At 34.7% G+C, this 22,163-nt stretch overlaps 2 protein-coding genes across 2 annotated transcripts; both read right to left on the reverse strand.

The window, feature by feature from the left end:
* Nucleotides 1-399: 399 nt before the first annotated feature.
* LOC123545052 (uncharacterized) lies at nt 400-21,646 on the reverse strand. The gene is made up of 2 exons (XM_045331313.2): nt 20,567-21,646; nt 400-6,524 (listed from the first exon to the last, which is right to left on the reverse strand). Exons 1-2 carry the CDS (start codon nt 21,626-21,628, stop codon nt 4,848-4,850), a joined length of 2,739 nt encoding a protein of 912 aa, XP_045187248.2. The 5' UTR covers nt 21,629-21,646; the 3' UTR covers nt 400-4,847.
* LOC123557082 (uncharacterized) lies at nt 9,262-17,569 on the reverse strand. The gene is made up of 5 exons (XM_045348306.2): nt 16,330-17,569; nt 14,556-14,882; nt 13,618-13,737; nt 12,130-12,240; nt 9,262-11,511 (listed from the first exon to the last, which is right to left on the reverse strand). The coding sequence occupies exons 1-5, from the start codon at nt 16,760-16,762 to the stop codon at nt 9,539-9,541; spliced, it is 2,964 nt and encodes a 987-aa protein (XP_045204241.2). The 5' UTR covers nt 16,763-17,569; the 3' UTR covers nt 9,262-9,538.
* Nucleotides 21,647-22,163: the final 517 nt, after the last annotated feature.

Raw genomic sequence — 22,163 nt, forward strand, 5'->3', positions numbered from 1 at the left:
GCGGAATTGTTACGAGTGACTAGTTTATAGATAATTGAGAGTATTTTACAAAATAAAAATGTGTATATCACTAGATTCTGCTCATAGACTGCCAAAAGAAACAGGTCGTTGACATAATTGTAGTGTACATATACTCAGTATGCACATCAGTACCAACAAAGATAACACAAAAACCAGATTAAAACCATATTTCCATTGTGGTTCTTGTTACTGGTGGTACGACATAGAGAAACATGAAGTATGATTTATAACAAATAGAAGCATATTCTTAACACTGAAAATAATATCTGCATGACAGTTAAAATATGTCAAAACTGACTAGTAAAAATGTAGACAAAATGCATCATGACTGACTGGCGAAGATAACACAGGAAGTTCAAAACAAATGGAATGCACCTAGAGTATTCATAAATTTATTTATTTATTTATTTATTTACGTCTCATCAATGTACACCAATTACATATACATAATAAAACAGTGTAAAGTGCACAGAGACATTCAAATCTGAATTACATGAAACTATTTCTAAAATAATTATTCTATCATCTTTTAAAACACAATTCTTATTTCAATGAATAAGTGATATTAAGAGAAGCACAAAGTATTTCCTGTTGCAATCTAAAATGTTCATATATAGTTAAAAAAGAATCCAAGATAAAACCATGTACACTTTTAATATTTCCTATTGAACCCATATCACATTTGACCTGAAAACATTATTCTGGCATGTGTGGCCTATGTTAAGTATTTACATATTAACACTTATGAGACATAACAACAATGTTAATCTTATTACATATTCTAAAGAAAGTAAATGTTACATATTGTGAAGAAAACAGCAAATACAGGGAGTGTAAGACCTAATCATGAAAATCTAAGCAAAATCTATTATAATTAAATATTTGGTTTAAAACACTTATCATCTCATATCAGATATGAGAAGAACTGATTAACATTGTTTTTATGCATTTACCTAAGATATTTTCTAACCTTTAAAAAATATTATATTACATAAAATACGCAGGACATTATTTATGTATAAAAAAATATACATGTAGTTGACTTAGTAAGTGTTCTGACAGCAACGTGAAGATGTGGACGGTAACCCATTTCATAGAGTACAACCCATGTAGGCAAAAGGTTTGATCCCGAAACCTTTGACCTTTGGAACTGTGAATGAGCCTCTCTTTCTCAGAATCTTGTATTGTTGCTGTGGATAGTCTTTGGGGAGATAAAGTGCTCACACATATAATCGGGCGCTGTACCTGCTACTATCTTAAAACTTGAGTCAGAATTATTTGGTCAACTCGTTTGGATGTAGGAAACCAGATTAAAGATATCAACTCCGCAGGGCCAATATGAGACCTGGTATCTAAATCTAAAGCAAACTTTAATAACTTATTCTGTGTTGTTTGCAGTGTTTTTCTTCACATTTAACTTAAACCATAATACCAAAAACTACAGGCGTAATCAAAACGACACTAAATGAGAAACTTTATTTGAAGTGTTTTAGTATGCTGTGTGAGACATTCACATTTCCTATACAGAAATTTTAACCTTGAGCTGGCCGTTTTTAATGACCGAATGAGCAATTGAATCACATGATTGATCAAAATAGTCACCGAGATACTCAAATCTAAAACAAACTTTAATAACTTATTTTGGGTTGTTTGCAGTGTTTTTGTTTTCTTCATATTTTACTTAAACCACAAATGTGGAACACTACTAACAGTTTTTTAGCATGAGGCATACACGTTTCATGTACAGAAATTTTAACCTTAACCTGGCATTTTTAATACCGAACGAGCCATTGAATCACCTGATAAACTATGATCCAAAGAAGCACCGAGATACCTAAAACTTAAAAAAAAACACTAAAAAATGAAGCTAGGAAATACGAAGTTCCTTTAAGAACATATTGATAAAAGTTATGTTTTGGACCAGTCCTATTTCATGTGGTTATCATATTTTCAAAGATACATGAGCAAATATTTTCTTGCTAAATGTTAATGGTAAAGTTAAACAACATTTATAAATAGCAGAATGCAAAAAAAAAAGATTCCCACTAATTAGCTTATTAACAAACAATAGAATAATAGAAAGTACTTCACATAATTTGTATCAGTAAATATCAAGATCCGAGTATTGTTCTGTATATTGAACGCATCCAAATACAGAATTTGATCAAGAAAATTTTAAACAGTGACACGTTTCTCTGGCGATTTCTTACTATGTTTTACTTTCAAACTGGAAACCCGGATAACAAAGACTGTATTATGGACTTACTATGACACCATTTCCCTCACACTGACAGTTTTAATACACCTGCCTTAGCCTATTGTTTCATATCATAATTAAACCATGAAACCAAAGTTTTTGTAATATAACATATTCAAGGGTGCCTATATTAAGTAATATTATGTTCGGGATATAAAACAGGGCTGAAGTATATGTAAAACGGACATTATAAGCTAAAACCTTGCGATTACCGATTACTGGGTCTCCATATCTCAAGCAACACTTGAGAAACGAATTAAAAAAAGATGTAACATTTCAGGGAGACGTCTTTCTATGGTTTGCACGGCAGCCAGAAATAAACGCCGGAAATCAAGTGATTTAAACACATTTCAAATTAAATATAACAAAGTCGCTATTACTTCATCCTGCTCTAAGCTAACTTTAATAAAACATACCCTATTTCCAACCTATTTGAAAGTGGCAGAGTAGTGTAAGGCGTTGGCCTATGATACCAGTTTTGAAAGGCTGGTGGTTCAATTCCTGATCGGATATATATTTTGAAGACAAAAGGCATTAAGATGAGATTGGTGTCATTGTCGTCAAAATGAAGATGAAGAGACTTGCACTTTCAACAAATAATAGTGGATACATATTCGGGGATGTCCGCTAATAATCGTTATCAGCCTAGAATAGCTACTAAAATATATACAACCTATGAGTTATGTACACAAAATGTGTTTCACATTTTTGTGTTAGGCCTAGACCCTCTGTTACCGAGGCAAACATCGCTGCTGTAAAAGCTCTGGTCGAACATGATGCGCGATTGAAAGATATAGCGAGTTGTACTGGCATATCAGAAGGCAGTGTGTAAACAATTCTGCACTAGGTGGGTACCTCATTTGCTCTCTGAGGAGCAAAAGAAACAACGTCTAAAATGTGCCCGGGAACGTTTGAAAACATACAAAGGCTGTGATAGTCGGGTTAGTTCTAACTTTCTAACAAGTGACGAAACCTGGGTGCACATGTTTGAGCCACAGAGAATGGCTGATAATAAGCAATGGAAGCGAAAAGATAAACAAAACGCCCCTATAATGCCAAAAGAACTATAAGTTCGAAAAAGGTGTTGTACGCAATTATCTTCAATTCTAGTGGGCCAATCGTTCAAGTGCCTTGTCCATCTGGTAATACAGTTACAGGAACTCTGTACTGAAGAAAGTGAAAAAGTTTTACAATAAGAAACGTCCGAGCAAAGAATGGTCAGGAGTCCATCTTATACACGACAACGCCTCCTCTCACAAGTGCGTGTTTGTTAAGTCTTTTTTGCCTTCTGAAAAGGTGAAAATTGTAAACCATCCGCTTTATTCACATGATCTAAGTCCCTGTGACTCTTTTTATTTCCAAGGCTTAAGAAAATACTTTTTGGAAAGAAATATGTCTTCTCTTTGCAGCGCCAATTATCAGTGTCTCAAGCAGATACAAAACGAAGACTATACTATTTATCTGCTTTTCGCGATTAGGTAAAAAGGTTACAAAAATGTGTTTCGGTAAAAGGGGTATGCTTTGAATTTATTTATTTATTTTGTTGGGTTTAACGTCACACCGACACAATTATAGGTCATAAGACGACTTTCCAGCTTTGATGGTGGAGGAAGACCCCAGATGCCTCTCCGTGCATTATTTCATCACGAGCGGGTACTTAGGTAGAACCACCGACCATTTGTAAGCCAGCTGGATGGCTTCCTCACCTGAAGAATTCAACGCCATGAGTGAGGCTGGACCCTACATCGATGAAGGGCAAGTGATTTGAAGTCAGCGACCTTAACCACTCGTCCACGGAGGTCCCCGGATACTTTGAATGTTTGTAATAAAAAATAATTTTGATTAAACGTAGCACTTAAGAAATCCGAATCCAATGACAGAATCTTTTACAGGAGCTCGTACCACTTTTCAAGATCTGTTGGACAATGCTAAGCTACAATGTTTGCATAAACGAAAAACCAGACTCACAGCGTCAGAAACCTTTAAAAACTTTAATAATTTAGCCATGACTCTCTTATTTGTAAAAGATACAAATTTTATAATTCTACATGTACTTATATTTTACAAATACCAAATGTAAAGACCGCAAAGTTTGGTAAAAACAGTTTCAGATATGCTGATCCAGTCCCAGACCTCACTGCCAGATGAATCTAGGATGTGGAAAAGTTCAATCAATTCAAGAACATGATTTCATTCTGGAATGGTAATGCTGCAAATGTTTGACAGGCTTGCCACTCTCTAGAGTACTGCAGGTATGGAAATGAACTAATAGTCGGTTAAAAGCTCGTATGACCTTTCGTTACATTGTTCTATCCTTTAAAGTAAAGATAACCTACTTTATTACTCACTCACTCACTCACTCACTCATAACTCTCTCACCCTCTTACTTACTTGCTTGCTTTCTTGCTTACTTATTTACTTACTTACTCGATTAAACAAGGTAAACTATGTTTATCGCCGCACAATCAATGAAATCATCTATTTTGCCACGTTATGTGCTTTCTGCATGATTAACCAATAATGTACTTAATCCTTTGATAACATATTAATAATATAAAAAAGATGCAATCTAGAGTCCCGTGCTTGTCGTCTGCTTTGTCAGCTGCCTCCTGAATCTAGTTTTACAAAGTAAGCTTATTACCCTTCGATTACAAACAAATGAAAGCATAATAAAAACTCCTTGTCCGGCATTGAGAATAATGAAAATGTATGCAAATGTTTCAACCTGAGTAAAAATATAAATGAACCCAAAGATCCAAGTCATCCCAGTTATCGTCGATAACTTCGCAAAAATTGTTATATTGTGACGTTCTTTTGGATTGGAAGAGGAAAGTGTCGGATGTTTATGTATTTTGAAAACAACAACACAAAACATAAAAATGTTGGCAAAAACCACTATAGCAACTGGTAAAGCAACAAGAAATAGAACATTAGCTGGATCCTTGATGTAGCAGGTGGCACCGCCGTAGCCTATGTCTTCGCCCTCAGACTGAACAGCTGCAACAACAATCGTTATGGAAACAGTCGATAGCGAAACACTTGTCGTAAAAACAATATACGAAACAAAGGTTCGAAAGTCATTCCTGCCAACAGATCGATTTCTGATCTTAACAAATACCTTCATCATATGAAAAGTACACACAAACATCCAAGCAAAAGATAAAGTTAGAGAGAAGTGATGAACTGCACCAAATAAACTGCAAAGCCAACTAATGTTGATATTTGTAACAGTACTCACCAATGATATTGCCTGAAAAATTATCAAACTTGTAACTAAAGCCATGTTGTTAAGTCCTGGTAAAGACCGTAGTGCTGGATAGACTGAATACACTGTAAGTGTCAACACAAGAGACAACAATGAAATACTTAAACAAACAATGGTCAAATAAGTTACTCCGCCGCGAATATTAACCCCTGACTCTACTTTCTGGTTGACTATGACTTGGTTTGTGTGAAGACTGTCCAGATGTTGAAAAAAGTCTTCATGACAAAAGAACATGTGTGTTTCATTTTCTGTAAGCCGTGTAGAAAGAAAATTGTTTGTGTAAATTGCAGACTCATTACAATTCATGAACGTCAGTTTAGGAAGAGCGATTCTCGGGCAAAAAGGTTCTTGTTCCAAGCTAATTTCTATATATGATTCATTCACATATACTGTCTCTTGTTTGCGTAAAACCTCAAAATACAGCATCCTTTCTTTTGGAATTTTGTTTTCTAGACATAGTTGAAACAGAGGTAGATTTGGAACATTTACACAATTAGACTTTAGCGGGCGTTGTTCAATAAAGAAATTGTCAAAATGATGAAAGTAAGCTTTGAAGACATTGCCGATACTTGAAATGTTGGTAAATACCAGTGCGAAGTCAAGAACAGTTCCAAATAAATCTTCCTCTGCGTTATAAATCAAAATTTGAATGTTAACTTTAACATATTGTACGGATTCTAACGCAATAACTTTACTTTTAGGATTTGTCCCACCTAAGTCTGTTTTGAATTTTAAAGAACATTTCATGTTTTGCAGCTCTACATTCCTTGTGATCAGCAATGACTTCTTCAACTCAATTTCATCTAATATAACTGAAATCATTTTATTCAGCGCGAGTTTGTCTTGCTTTTGAACATCGTATGGTTCAAGAAAAAGGTTTATTTCCATCAGAAGATCCGATGATATAAATCTGTGTGGAGGTAAGCACATCCTATTTGTCATCACCATTCCACGGGGGCATTGCAACAGCCAGTCTTCTCTCTGAAATAACAAGTATTAGCAAAAATACGATACTAGATTATTCATGTTAATGTATCAGTCACACTACACCGTATAACGTTAACGGACACCAAACGAATAGAAAAATTGCGGCAGAAAGTTATCCGGTGACATTCCCTGCTTCTGCTTTGGCTCTCGGGATCGGTATATGGGGCGCATAAAACGCACAGTGACCGCAAGATTAACGCATATATAAATGACGACAACGTTGAATTAACTGATATCACCGTACTAGTAACGGATTTGTACCGCGCGTAAAACGTAAGCGCAACGCATGAGAAACTGACAAAACGTTCTGGTCAGTTATCGTTTGTTGAACATACGTTACATCCGTTGCATGTCTGGTAGTAGCCCGACCTTGAATCTGGTTCAACGGACAAGAACGATACGAACCGAACAAGAACGAAGACGAACCGATCAAGTACAGAATAGGGAACGCACAAGTAACGAACAGAACGCGTATCAGCGCACTGCTACCGTACATCTAGCGGACAACTTTGTCCGGTGGTGTACATTCTAAAATTTGAACATGCTCAAAACCTTCCACCGGATGAAACGAACATCGCCGGACAAGGAGCACAGGCACCGCATGAGGAACAGGAAAGAAACGCATGCGAACGGACACGAACGGATTGAAAAAAAATATATACGTTGGACGTCCGTCAACGCTATACGTTATTGTGTAACTTAGACTTAAGTTTCTAATGTTTTATTAAGCAAACAACAAGTTTGGCACTTCCGTCATAACCGAAATTAATGAAAATAAGAATGTACATGCATCTGTAGGTATCTTTTATGGAATCCAATTTACAAAAAAATATAATGAATAAGTATATACTTTTGTTGTTACCATACCTCAGTTGTTTTGCCAGTACAAAATCCTGTATAATACATGTTACATATCCTTACTTTTTCAATTTGTACTGATCTATTTTAAAAAAAAAATGTTGCTATCATCTTGTTGACAGTTTTTATTGTTAGATATACTGGGAGCCGTTCAGTAGTTGCAGGCGGCGGCTCAGAATATATGTAGATGTACATGCCTGTGGGAGGCTAGAACTGGGTATTTTTTACGAAACAGTTTCTAATATATGCATTATACTTTCTATGTTTTAATAAAACAAATAGTGAGACAGTTCGGAGAAATACTGTCAATATTAGCTCTCGGTTGACAATATCCTGATAATTTCACATTTACTGAAACAAAGTGTTCGTATATATTTGATAACGCATTGGTATGTACAAATTAATTATTTTTATGGTGGTGGAAATCCCTAAAGAGTACAAACGAGTCACGTGTTTGCTGCCTCGTGCTAAGGAATATTTTTGCACGCTATATTTAATGTCACACCAAAAAGGCTACTGCTTTCTGCACTCCGGTCAGCGGGACCTTTCTTCGTAACAACCCATCCATATGTTACATATCAAATCTTGATGAAGTTTTCATGAAACCGTATTTGGTTACGAAACTAAATAAAATTAAATCAAATTGTGCAGTTCCGAGTATCATCTATGAACAAGTCTTATTTCGCATCTTCTCTTAATTAACTCAAAACGTTGCAAACAACGCTAACAAAAGAAAAAACAAACAATGCTTCATCATAAGTAAGTGTTTATAGAACATTCATTTTTACGAATTGCTGAAATTGCCGTCAGTTTTAAAAAATTTGTTGTATATTTCACAAAATGGTCCAAATTTGTATTTTTTTATTATTATTTCTTTGTGTTTCTACTTGTTATTATCAATACATTCGTTATGTGTTACTGCGTTAAACGTATCCTTATTTCCGTGCGTTCTTTAGAGGTGGCGTAATGGAACATGTTACTTTTTAACTTACTACATGTATATCATATGTAATTGATATACAAAGCAAACTTAACTATTCTATTCGGGATTTTGTATACCTTTTTAAGCTAACATGTTACATCATTTAAACATTAGGAGATTTATGATATCAAAGATTTCGTTTCAAAGATTTAAAATGTATTGTTACTCATTGTTAATGTTATCGTCTATTAAGGGGGAATGGTACTTTGTCAAAATTTAAGATTTGCTTATAGCCTTATATACCAAAATAAACTTTAAGATATTTCCAATATATATCATCATCTTTTAGAGCGATAAACATGCGTATGACGTTACCATGACGTCGCAAACATGACCCGTTTTCGCGCTTTTTACGTCCGTTAATGGTAGCGCTAAAATGGTATAAAACTCGATACTACAAACGTATTGTCGGCGTCAATGCATTAAATTATATATCAAACGACAGAATAAAGCAATGTCTAAGTGATCATTAACATGAAAAGGCATTTTCTATCCGAATTATCGAAGGAGGTGCGAAAACAGACTTTTGGTTGTTTAAGAAAATTCAGGAAGAAAATCACTTCTGATCCGTTTTGCAAAAAATTGGCCCGTGGAATTTTTGCCATTTTTTTATATGTGAAAATGCATTATGTTGTTAATGTCTGAGCCAAATTAGAAAAAAGTTCACCGAATCGTTTTTATAGTACAACCGTTTGAATTAGAGCACTGCGACGCAATAAAGAACGTCGTTTAAGACATGACGTAAACACGTGAATATTTACATATGGTTAAACAGCTAATGGCGTTATGCGTGTCACAAGTTTTTTACCATACAGTAAAGGATCCGACATGAGTTGTCTTCTTGTATAAACTTTTATTAAATGAGTTCAAAAAGATGTATTTGACCATCCTGTGGCGAGCTAAATAATAAAGGTTAATGTGGAATTACAACGAATATCAGATACGTTTTATCACTAAAATAAAACACAAACATTTTCCGATGTCTGTTATCATTTAATGCAGCCAAATAACTGTGTTCATGCAACTTCTCTATGCAGCATTAAAAAGTGCTAAAAAAGACAAAAGTAAGTTAACCGATTCATAAAAGGAATAACCAATAACTGTTTCACTGCCACGCACATCGGTTTACAGGTAATGCGTCAGTCATTTTTAACAGAATAGCAGGGAGTCATGCAATGTTGTTAGATAGTTCATTATCTTTCATTTTCCTCGAACATGCAGCAGTTATTGTATTTAATATTTTTTGCCGATTTGTAACTCTTACTTTCTTATTAATTTTTTCTGACAAAAGCAACTTGATTCCATTTTCTTCGTCTCTTCTATGTGCAAGCATTAAAACTTCATATGTTACACCCGCCTTGCACATTTTAGCAGCTATACGGTCAGAAATAATTTTTTCCTTGCCGTCACCTAGATTGTTTTGTAAACGGTTAACATTTGACCGTTGGCAAATCGTTTGTTTTATAGTATCTATAGAATATTCAATCTGAAGCGCGTGAGCCAAAACTGTATCAATACTGACATTGATATTTATGAAGATCTCACGCAGAGCACAGGCATCCGACTTTGCATCGTGCATATTGTACTCATCATTTATTAAATCTCTGTAAACGTTTGACAGAGAGTACGAGGTGCGTTGCGGTAATACAGCTTTTAAAATGTCTAAACTGTCTACGACGCCACATACTATTGATTCAAACTGTTTTAAAAGCCGATACTTTTGAAGCTGATTGTATAGAATTGGGTAATCAAATTTATTCCCATTGTGTGCACAAAGAATTTTAGTAGGGCAATCAATGGTTTTAATCCAGTCAATGAAGCGTGACAACCCTTCCTCGGAAGATAATGCTCTGAGGTTTTTGCCGTCTTTACATAGCAATCTGACGCTGTTTTCAACTTTAACCGTGAGACCAGTTACCTCAGAAGCTTTCGAAGAAATAAGACCCGTAGGTAGTAAGTACGTGTCAAAAGACTTTCCATTTATTGTTGACGCTCCTATTTGCAAAATCTCTGCATTGTGTCCGAGTTTTGTCGTCTCTATATCAACAAATATTAATGTGGTATCCTCAGGATTATAGGAAATTTTTGCTGATGTTTTTGGATCTTTAATTTCAGTTGTATCAATGTCTTCAGTAGATAATGTGCAATTTGTTTCATAAGTTACTCCCAATTTAACCTTGCTCATTAAATCATTTTTCTTACGTTCAGTTTTAAGTTCTATCTTCCGTTTCTTATCTTTTCTCTGTGATTTGTACTCTTTGAGATATTTTCTTTTCTTATCCGTTCTCTCAACGTGGTTCAGTGTTTCTTTTCTTGGTGTTAGACATGCTTCATCAATGACTTTTTGTACGTATTCGACACCCTCATTAAACTGAAGAACTCCTGCGGCACATCGAAAATCAAAGCTTTCACTTAAAGTATAGTTTCTAATTTTAGGTGCTTTGGAGAAAATAACGTTATTGAGAGATTCGTTTGCCTGTGAATCTCCGGTTGTCATTAGTTTTGCAGGGTTGGTAATGTATGGTTGCAACATTTTCGTCAATTCATTTTTCAGTTTGAAGTCAGTCAAGTCTTTCCCATACGGCAGGTTACTGTGTTTATATTCTGTATTAACATTATTAACCTTATTTTTACACCAGAGGCTGCAAAGATGGTGCTCTCCATACATATGTGGAACGATGCTTTCTAGCGCCTGTCTTAATTCAGCTTCTCTTTTTTGTTTGTTTTGATTGACAGCGTATGTGAAATTTTTAATGAATGATGATTTCACTTTTTCGGTTAATGATGGACAGACTCGACTAATTTCTTCAAGTTTATTGCCTACGGTCCGTTTTGTATGTGTTGGATCTGAAAATTTTACAATATCAGAATTAACTTTCTCCCTGATGTATTTCGTTGCTGCAGAGTCATCGTCCCCTATAATATGTTTGTATTTCAATCCAGAATTGCTTGCCTCTTTATGCAGTTGAACACAAATATCGGGCTCCATAGCTTTTGCAGAATGGCTCCAATTTTGACGACAGTCGTGGATAGGGACTGGCTTTCCCACTTTCTGATAATAAGAACATTTTTTGCAGCGTTTATTCCTTGTACCAAAATTTAAGCATTTTCTCGTATTTTGACCGACGACATGCCCGACACCTGAAGAAAAAAAAAGTTCAGACGTAAGAATATAAATCTAATTTTGTTGGTCATGTACATAAAAAATAAAAATCAATGGCCCGCCCGCTTAGCTCAGTAGGTAGAGCGTCGGTCTACGGATCGCGGGGTCGTGAGTTCGATCCTCGGGCGGGGCGTATGCTCTCCGTGACTATTTGATAAACGACATTGTGTCTTAAATCATTAGTCCTCCACCTCTGATTCATGTGGGGAAGTTGGCAGTTACTTGCGGAGAACAGGTTTGTACTGGTACAGAATCCAGGAACACTGGTTAGGTTAACTGCCCGCCGTTATATGACTGAAATACTGTTGAAAAACGGCGTTAAACCCAAAACAAAAATAAATGGCAGTGCTAAAATATTATTTGCATACAAAGACAGATCACGAAATCACAGATACTTTACTCACTCGCATAAATATTAAGCTTACGCCGTCTTGAAACTAGAACCCCACCTTGTATGAGAAATCACGTTCATTTTAAGGACTACAAACAATTACTAAAGTTTCGTGTTTTCATGAATCAATTACATGTATATATGGTAGAGTACATGTACTGTGTTTTCTGTATAGAAACATTTAATTTTATATATATTATTTTACCTGAATTACTGTTCATCGCCCTTCCACGTTTTGGCCATGCACCATCCTGACTCACAGTAACATCTACTAAAGTCTTTTGCTTGTTTCCCGAGGGAGACGCTTTATTTCCTTCTGAAAGTATTTACACCAGGAGTAAAACAAAATTTCCGAAGCTTATATCATGCATAAGAGTGTACAGAGACAGCTTAAAATGTATGTATGAGATAATATCTCCATAGTGGATACATGGCAAAATTGACAAAAGTTCGCCTTTGATCCTTGAGATATCGTGTCCAAAAAGCTTTAAGGTAGAACGTGACACTATACCACGAAACTTTCGAGTACAGTTTTTAACATTTGGCATCTGTGAAGTTGACCATATTTAATTGTCTTCATGTAAACTTTGATAAGTTTTCACACAGTTATTGTTACTTTCACACATTACATATGTTGCAACAATATGTGTTACTTATTTATAAACTTGAACCCATATAATAAAACAATTATTGACTGTTAAGCCATCGGGTATGATGTGATATTCACCGGAAGAGGGCAATATTGACCTCTTCCAGCCAATACCACAGCATATCCAATGGCTCAAGGGTCAATAATAATATAATATTCAAAACGATATTAACATAAATGATTAACGGAAAACTCAATAACAAATGTAGCTCTTTTTCACTACAACTTTTAAAAAATTACTGTAGTTATATAGCAGTCATAGATAATTATCACTCTTACACGGGTGCGTTAAATTTGCATATATATTATTTTTGCATGTGTATTTATTTTATATGACAAATTACTTTGAAACAAACATAATAGTTTGATGGCAAATTTATATTTATAGATAGATTTATTGATCACATTTCTTTAGTTCTAATATTTACGAGAGTATCCCTTTTTTGTTTTTATGCAAAAATATATCCAAGGGAGACAAACAGATACTGATTAATTAAGTACGGCTGTTATATACATTCTTATTACAGAAACACAATCTAAAGTATAGGTTTGTACCAGCATCGTGTTGACTTGTTAGGAAATTATCAGTAGCGCGGTACGGTGACCCCGGAAAAGGGCGCATAACAAGCGAGATTGTCGGCTAATATGGATATTCCAGATGAATTCATATTATTGTTCGTTTTGATTGATAGAATCCTGTTTTACGGCCCTTTCAGTATTTCAGTTATGTCAGGCGGGTAGACAAGATTACTGTCGCTCATTGACTGATTTTTGATTTCTGGCATTTGCAGCCACCACAGTTTGACCGTCATATGCGTGACGCATTAGTTCGACTAGTCAGACTGGCAGTTTCATAACATCGTTCCTCGGAATGACAGGTACTAGACCCTTAACAATCCGAAAGAAACATCCAACTTTATCTCATTAAGGGACATGCTCATTATAAGGACACGAACCCATAAACCTCAATCAGTGAGGCGGTGTCCGAATACTATGGATCTTTCTTTTGTATAAGTGTGTGCTATATGATCTTGTTACTCTTACCATCGTATCTTGATGCACGTGTTGCAAGACTCTCCTCTTCATTGTGTCTGCTTTCTATAACCTTGTCAGAGACGACGTTTCTTTCGACTGGTGCAGGTTCCATGCAGCAATTATTTGAATCTGTAAATCATTTCCCAAAGTATCTTGAAAAACTAATACGGAAAAAACTAGATTAGCATGAATCAGTAAAGGGAGATAATATTTAACATTTTTCCTGTTCATTTTAGAATAAATTTAGAAATTAAATTTGTAAATGTTTCATATCCGTAAGGATTTTAATGATTAAAGATAAATCCCATTTTCATAAACAAGTACCGAAGTGCAAAAATAACTGATTTTTGAGGCGCTGTTCAATAATTATATTAGACAAAGAAAAAATTAACTTGTAAACTGTTAGCACGCTTTGCTCAATCGTTAGATCGCAAGGCTTGTAATCTCGGAATCTCGGAGTTGCTGGTTCGATTCAAGGGGTTGACCAATTAAATTAGTGAAAGTGTTTTGGATGATGAGACTTAATACTGAGGTCCCGTCTATGGGGACAACACACCTGACACGTAAAAGAACAAGTAGTTTATCTGGAGTTGAGATGCTTTCTGTATCTTGCAAAATCCTCGAGAAAAACTAAAATGACTAATCTCTTCTTGGTGAGCTGGTTAAATGGGAAACAGGTATCGATGCTAATTAAATAAAAATCTTGTTATCACGAATAAGAAAAGTGAAGTCATATATTTTCACTTCTTTTCGAATAAAGCCGTGCTACCCATAAAATAAAAATGAACATGAATCGTGTGAACTAAACTTCGGTCAGTTACTTTAATAATGTTAATATCTAATTTCATTTCTATCATTAATAAAGATTTTGATACTATGTAATTGTTTGTTGCAATAAAAGTCGAAATTGTGATAGCTTATTTCCTATATGATTTATATAGTCAAACCTGTACGTTGCACATCTGTTTCGCAACCATCTTCTTCGCATTCTGTTTCAAGCAACTCGAGAGCTTCGTCAAAATTTAGAGTTAATTCAACATTATTGTCTCCAGCTGCACCCACTGCGCAAAATGATGCGTTTTCCGATTGTACATCTAGTATTGATATCTTTTCTAAATCACTTGCATTTGAGCAAGATCTCTTTGCCACTTTCTCTATTACCGGGCCTATATGCCTTTCACCTTTTTTCAAAGTTTTGGGATTTATCTCTGGCAATCCAAGAGTTGTAAGTATGCCATTCAAATGGGAAGCTCCGACTCCCCCGTGAATCATTGCTGAAATAAGAAGCAGGGGACAGTTTATAAATAGAAATGGAATTGCTTGGAAATTACAACCATTATTAATTTATTAAGATTTATTATACAGCCATTCAATTCAAACTTATTCTAAGACTTTCTAAAATACGTGTAAAATAAAAGCTCTACATAATCCAGGATATGGAACGGAATGTGTATCTTTTTGAGTGCTCGTTCTCTAGTGTATACTTTTAATTTCTATTTGGACCAACCTTGCAGACTTTTTTGATTTTTATTGAATTTTAGGAAAGACAATTTTGTGAACAAATCCGCGAAACAAACGGCATCTGGACGCACATTCTATATCGTTATGTCGTAATGTAAACGGAAGGGGCGCCTGTCCGTCATGGTATGTTTAAAAATTCATAATTTAGTCTTTTCTATTCAGGCTTTTTTCCTCGCCCTGTGCAACAAATTACAGATTTTTTTTTAATGAAATGAGCCGCGCCCTGTGAAAACCAACATAGTGGCTTTGCAGTCTGGTCAGTATCCATGCTGTTCGCTAACGGTTTCTTAAATTGCAATAGGCTTTGAAAGCGAACAACATGGATCATGACAAGACTGTGCAAGCTGGTCTAGATCAAAGCTGGTCGCAAAGCCACTATGTTGGTTTTCTCATGGCGCGGCTCAAATAACATACGTTAAAACAGGTTGAACGGTAACCATTTATGTCAATGTTTTGACGTGTGGAGCCGGAATAGCGCAGTGGTTAGCGCGTTTGCTTCATGACCGGAGGGTCGTGAGTTCGAGCCCTACCACAGCCATTAGGTAGTGTCCTTAGGCAAGACACTTGAAATCAACACATTGCCTCTCTCTTCGGGGTGGGTTACATCTAGAGTGAGTTTACATGTCTACGTCCCTAACAAAGGGTTTAACATTAAATGGGAAAATTAAATGGGAAAAAAAATTAAATGGGACGTGTAATCTTTGGAAACAGTAGGCCTACGCGGCGGAATCTTAAAATTCATACGTAACATTCGAATTTAAAAATTCCGTTGTACTGCTTGCAAAAGAAAAATAGCGTATATATATATACACTGTCAACTTTTAGGATCGCCTACGTGGTCTGATTCACTGTTGAATCACTAAAATATCTCACTGATGGAGGACTGTGAGTTCGAGCCCCGCTACCGAACATGGCTCTTTATGTGAGAACACTTGGTAGTTTGTGTCGGAGGTTAGGGGTTTAGTACTGGTCGTTCCCAGGAACCATGTTTAGGGAAACTACCCGCCATACTGTTGAAACGAGCGTAAAAACTTGATTCAGTAAATTAATCAACCTTTTTGACAGTCTTATTACTGTAGTATTTACTTAAATTCTATAAACCTGCCTTTAATTTTATCATTAATACAATTTAAACGAAATTTACATTCGGATAGAACTGTGCGGAAATGTTTGTATTTTGATTATCCCATTTATACTTACCTAATGCAGCTGTAACGTTTATTGAATAGGGCTTCCGTATTCTGTTGTATGACGGTTCTGTTGATGTGGATGAACTGATCTTGGTAATGCCATAGCATTTTATACATTTGAAATGTAGTACACTACATAGACCATACTTAGTTTCAGAAAAGAGGTTTTTCCAGTAAAGTCTTTCTCCGCATATTTTGCAACCATTGTCAAATATATTACCAAAATATTCTAAATCGATGATTCTTCTACATATTTTGCTTTTCTCCGTATTATTATCACTCCCGACACTCCCTTTCTTCAAAAACTGAACTTTTTTAGCCTTCTGAATAAAAAATGAAGCATTTCTGAACTGTCCGTATTTATCGCGATTTACTTTAGCTTCAGTCTCCATTTTTTTTATTCCCGTAACGGAACACAACAGTGACGTCATTTCCGATAGCATACGTTTTCCCAAACAGCATACGATTTCCTAGAGAGCAGACGAGTTTGAAAAAGATGCATGAAGTGGATATTGAAATGAACATCAAGAACTTCTAGTAATTAAAAAGATACACACTTTTCAATGAAAATATTTTGAAAACCTGCATAAGGAAATGTGTAATATTTTTACGATTAGATTGAAATATTTAATTCATGTCTCATAACTGCTTGTTTATAGGTTTCCAGGTAAAATTATGACAAGCCATTTAAAATAAACACATGTAACGTTACATAACGATTACATGTCTTTTAACGACGCTACAGTAGTCAAGTTCAAACGGTTATGCTATAAAAACGCTTCGGTGAACTTTTTTCTAATTTGGCTCAGACATTAACAACATAATGAATTTTCACATATAAAAAAATGGCAAAAATTCCACGGGCTTATTTTTTGCAAAATGGATCAGAAGCGATTTTCTTCCTGAATTTTCTTAAACAACCAAAAGTCTGTTTTCGCACCTCCTTCGATAATTCGGATAGAAAATGCCTTTTCATGTTAATGATCACTTAGACATTGCTTTATTCTGTCGTTTAATATATAATTTAATGCATTGACGCCAACAATACGTTTGTAGTATCGAGTTTTATACCATTTTAGCGCTACCATTAACGGACGTAAAAAGCGCGAAAACGGGTCATGTTTGCGACGTCATGGTAACGTCATACGCATGTTTATCGCTCTAAAAGATGATGATATAAATTGGAAATATCTTAAAGTTTATTTTGGTATATAAAGCTGTAAGCAAATCTTAAATTTTGACAAAGTACCATTCCCCCTTAAATAGAGTTTTGAACAACATATGTCAAATACATTCATATATCTACCTCTCATCTATGAACGAGTACTACAAGATTAAAATCGATCCTAATTAACTTATTCAAAATATTATTTAAAATATTTATATACATATTCAATTGCTTAAGTCACTCAAAACCTCATATGTTATATAAAAATAAAGCAATAATTGATCAATCATTTATGTATAATGTGCTTCCAGACCTTTTCTCTCCATACTTGTTGCGATATACTTTACATCGTATTATTCTTTAACTTCAAATGTACTTATATCTATTAAGCTATTATTATTTTCCTTCATTTGCTTTCACATGATATTTGATGCTTTAAATTTACATTTACTAATCATAATCTTACAAAGTTCTTGCCAATATTTTGCGTCCATAGTTTAGTACCATGGAGGATTTGATACGCTCATTGAAATACTATAACCTAAGAAGGTATTTTTTCAGTTTTTCAGGGCGTTAGTTCAACCTCACTTGAGGGGCTATTTTTTAGTTATTTTTCGCCTTTTAAATATTATTCTATTTGATGCATTAATATTTTTTTAAGAATTGATAAGGTAATAAATATATAAGAGACCAAAGGAGAATAAAATTTGAAATCATGTCTTATGTTCTTCCATAAAATTGTGCTTTTGGTTATATTCTCTTATTATGACGAAGAATTTCGGTAAAATAAATAGGTACAACACTAACGATAAGGAGTCTGAATGTATTAATTACACCCTAAAAGAATAACTGTGATTGTTTTATAACATCACATTAATTACTATACACATTTGTTTTTAATACTAAAAAAGGTAACAGTGCTTAACATATATTTTATATTGTCTCAATTTGCTGATTTTCTAAAGTAAGGACTGCTAGATGAAAAACACTTATATTTTGGAAATTAATGCTACCACATTTTCTACTGCTCCTTTGGGACTACTAACACCAAGAAACCGCGCCTACACTTAGACAATGCACATGTACATGTATGCAATAGCGAAAGTCAGAAAGTTTTGCAGTGACTGTCGAACATTTAGCTAGAAATATTCCCAAATTTGTCATTATCTACATGTAGCAATCAGCAATAAATTATACAATATTTCGTGTCAGTCAGACGTTTTAAAAGTTTGTTTTGGATTTTGGAGTCGCAACAGCATGAACCTAAGAAAAGAGTTGTTGTTCAAAAGATGTATAAATCCTTATTACTTTAACAGTACATTTTTGAGGCATGTTTTTTTTTTTTTTTTTTTTTTTGTTGTTTTTTTATTTTAATATGCTAGACTCGGCTCTACCTCTGCATGACAATATCTATAGAAAATGCGCATAAAACCGTATACACATTTGTATAAGGTTGGTTAATAATTATTTTCCCACTTAGTATTTTACTGTGACTGGCTATAATTGTATTATTTTCGCATTATTTTACTGTGACTGGCTATAATTGTACTATTTTCCCACATATTATTTTACTTCGACTGGCTAAATTGTACTATTTTCCCACATACTATTTTACTGTGACTGGCTATAATTGTACAATCGGCAAATTAGACAATCATCAAACGTGTGTGATTTTTGCCTGATACAATTATTTATGAAAACAACACCAACACCATTCTCGACATTGAATTCCACATTCATAGTTGTTTTCCATATGACCTTTTAAGGCAATTTGTTTGTGTAGCAATTTATTACTCTGTCACTAAGAATTTTGGAAAAAGTATGTACCATATCGATTCATCTTTAACAAATATGTTAAAATATCTACACTTTTAAAAACCAGAAGTAAGTGCGTAATGTTATTTATAAATCCGAAATACAGCATGGACCAAATCAAAAGACATTCTACAAAGTCATGATTATTCGTGTAGTGATTTATAAAAACGGTAGCTTCCTTGAAAGTTTTGTGCATCTTTTTTATTCATCAACAAATATCTAAAAAATAAAATCAAGGACATTAATATGTAATTTGACTATGTATTATAATAGCAAATATGTTTATTTACGATTGTGATCTACATTGTAGAAATTTCCCAGTTCGCGAATATATCATCAAAATAATGACTTTGTATGAAAATTTTCTTGAGGTCCAAATTTTATTCAAGACAGTTTAGCAAATATCAAGCACACGACCCTATTATTTTATTTGAAGAACTTTTTAAGTACATTCTCATGATTCTGAAGTGTTTGAGATTTTTTTTCTAAAGAATGAAAGGGTTTAGTCAAATTTACATCGTAGAAAATATTTTGATGAAAACATGCAGAACGAACCCAACAAAAGTAGATGTTATCACATTTCTTTTTGTTCGTTTTTTTTTTTTTGCAGCCAGCTATGAATTTTGCAATGTATAAAAATTAAGAGTCATGTTATGGAAGTATTCCCCAGCATGTTTACAATTTGAAAATGCCTCCTTATATCTCAGAGAATTCAAAATATTATGGTTTACAAAATTGCCCCTAGTTCTACTTATTGACCCAAGATATTATTTCAGGGAATGCCGTGCAGATCAGTAGAAGCACCAAAATGCCAACAATATAGCTTCCTCACATGATAGAATTAATTATATACCTTACGCGGAGATTGACCAACAGCAGCGAGGGACGAGTGATTCTAAGTTAACATGTACCCGCCCGCTTAGCTCAGTAGGTAGAGCGTCGGTCTACGGATCGCGGGGTCGTGAGTTCGATCCTCGGGCGGGGCGAATGTTCTCCGTGACTATTTGATAAACGACACTGTGTCTGAAATCATTAGTCCTCCACCTCTGATTCATGTGGGGAAGTTGGCAGTTACTTGCGGAGAACAGGTTTGTACTGGTACAGAATCCAGGAACACTGGTTAGGTTAACTACCCGCCGTTACATGACTGAAATACTGTTGAAAAACGGCGTTAAACCCAAACAAACTAAGTTAAAATACAAAACATTGCTATGCCTCTGATTTAAATGTTCCTTTCTGTGAGCATATAACACAAAATACATACCCTCAAGGGATCCAATAAACTATTTTGCAGACATTGCTCATTTAAATTTGTTTGTTGTTTTGTGTTTCCAAGGAGAACAACGTCTTCCTTTGTGTTCCAGTTGAGAAGTGTAATGAAATTAAACATTTTCCTTTCAGTGATTGTATAATCATAATAGAAATCTGGGTACTGACATGTACGCTTCACTTCACTTTTATTTAAGCTATTGCATAACAAGCAATGTACATTCCTGAAATTGCTGTATACTGATTCATATGATAAGCAAGCCTCCTCCAAATGACTATCGTACGACTGCCATTGCCCTGTAACATTACAACGATCAATAAATGTCCTGTCACATGTTTTCATCGCCCAGGGCATCGCGTCGATTTTTTCTTCTGGTATTTTAAACAAAACATTGCAACCGTCCTCGTCTCCTAGGTCTGGTATAACGGTTAAGTCGCGAATATATGTTATATTTCTTGTTGAAACTTTACATTCAATACTTATACGCCCAAAAACTAAACTATCCAACTCAACTTTGTGACAAATAGCACAGAAAATATTTTGGTAAATGGAATCAGTCAAGTTATCGTATACAGGAAGAATATATCTTAACGGCACATCAAACGATACAGCATGATACTCTCGTGCACATTTTGCTGCAATTTCAGTATCGTTATATTTGTACGGACATTTTGAAATCATTTCAAAAGACCGTCCATTTGATATTCTAGTATCATAAGGTCTATATTGTGCGTCGACGCATTGGTGTATTTCTTTAGCTTCATAGATTTTTTCTTCGTTTTCGAAATCCACTGATATATCTGGACAGCAGTTCCGTCCACAGTCTATATCACATCTACACGGGTTACAACACGGTAGAGCCATTCCAAATATAATTTCATCCGGTTTTGACACGTTAGTGTAACAAGTGTCTGTGTAAGGACAAAGCTCTAAATATTCCTTTGTCCTCCTTTTTATTATATTGTTTCCACTGACATTGTTATCTCCTGATGTATTTAATTGTCCATTTATCATAAAAACAAATGTAAAGAGAATTTTTAAGCTACTCATTTTCATGGGAAGAATTGGTTCTGCAGCAAGAAATACTCTAACACACTATGGTTCGTTTCGCATGTGATTTTATAATTTCAACAAGATGTTCAGTTATGGAACTGATATTGCTCGCCTTGCATACAATACTTCTACAGCAATGTTAAAACCTGCGTGCATACCACTATTCCTTTGTGTCTACATGTATCAGAGACGTGTAACCGTAGACGTCTGTATTCAGTACATCATCTCCGAGAACATAAGCCACACCCTCGGAATTCAAACCTTTAACTCCTCATACGTTGTACCTATTTATTTGACCGTAGGGTTTCGTGGTGAATTGTTTATGAATACAGCAGAAAGTACAAATTTAGATGACACCATTTAATGCCTTTTGATGTATAGATGATGTATGAAGTCAAAACTTTAAAACGAAATTAAGTGTGGAAAACTAGAAAATATTAAGATAAGAAACATTCAAATACAACAACAAGCCCTAGTGATGCAGGTGTATGACCCTGACATTGCTTATTGGGACTTCTTCTTTTTATAACTCTTTAAT

This window comes from Mercenaria mercenaria, chromosome 1 (assembly GCF_021730395.1).
Source record: "Mercenaria mercenaria strain notata chromosome 1, MADL_Memer_1, whole genome shotgun sequence".
In the NCBI taxonomy this organism is placed as follows: Eukaryota; Metazoa; Mollusca; class Bivalvia; order Venerida; family Veneridae; genus Mercenaria; species Mercenaria mercenaria.

Bases quoted from the DNA above. Each gene is read 5' to 3' on its own strand.
- LOC123557082 (XM_045348306.2), bottom strand. From the start codon at position 16,762: ATGCTATCGGAAATGACGTCACTGTTGTGTTCCGTTACGGGAATAAAA. The intron at 13,738-14,555 runs GTTTGACTATAT...AATGATTTACAG, and splicing joins AACAGATGTGCAACGTACAG to ATTCAAATAATTGCTGCATG. The intron at 11,512-12,129 runs GTAAAATAATAT...TTTTTTCTTCAG, and splicing joins GGCGATGAACAGTAATTCAG to GTGTCGGGCATGTCGTCGGT.
- LOC123545052 (XM_045331313.2), bottom strand. From the start codon at position 21,628: ATGAAAATGAGTAGCTTAAAAATTCTCTTTACATTTGTTTTTATGATA. The intron at 6,525-20,566 runs GTATGTATTTTG...TTGTTATTTCAG, and splicing joins GTTTATTGGATCCCTTGAGG to AGAGAAGACTGGCTGTTGCA.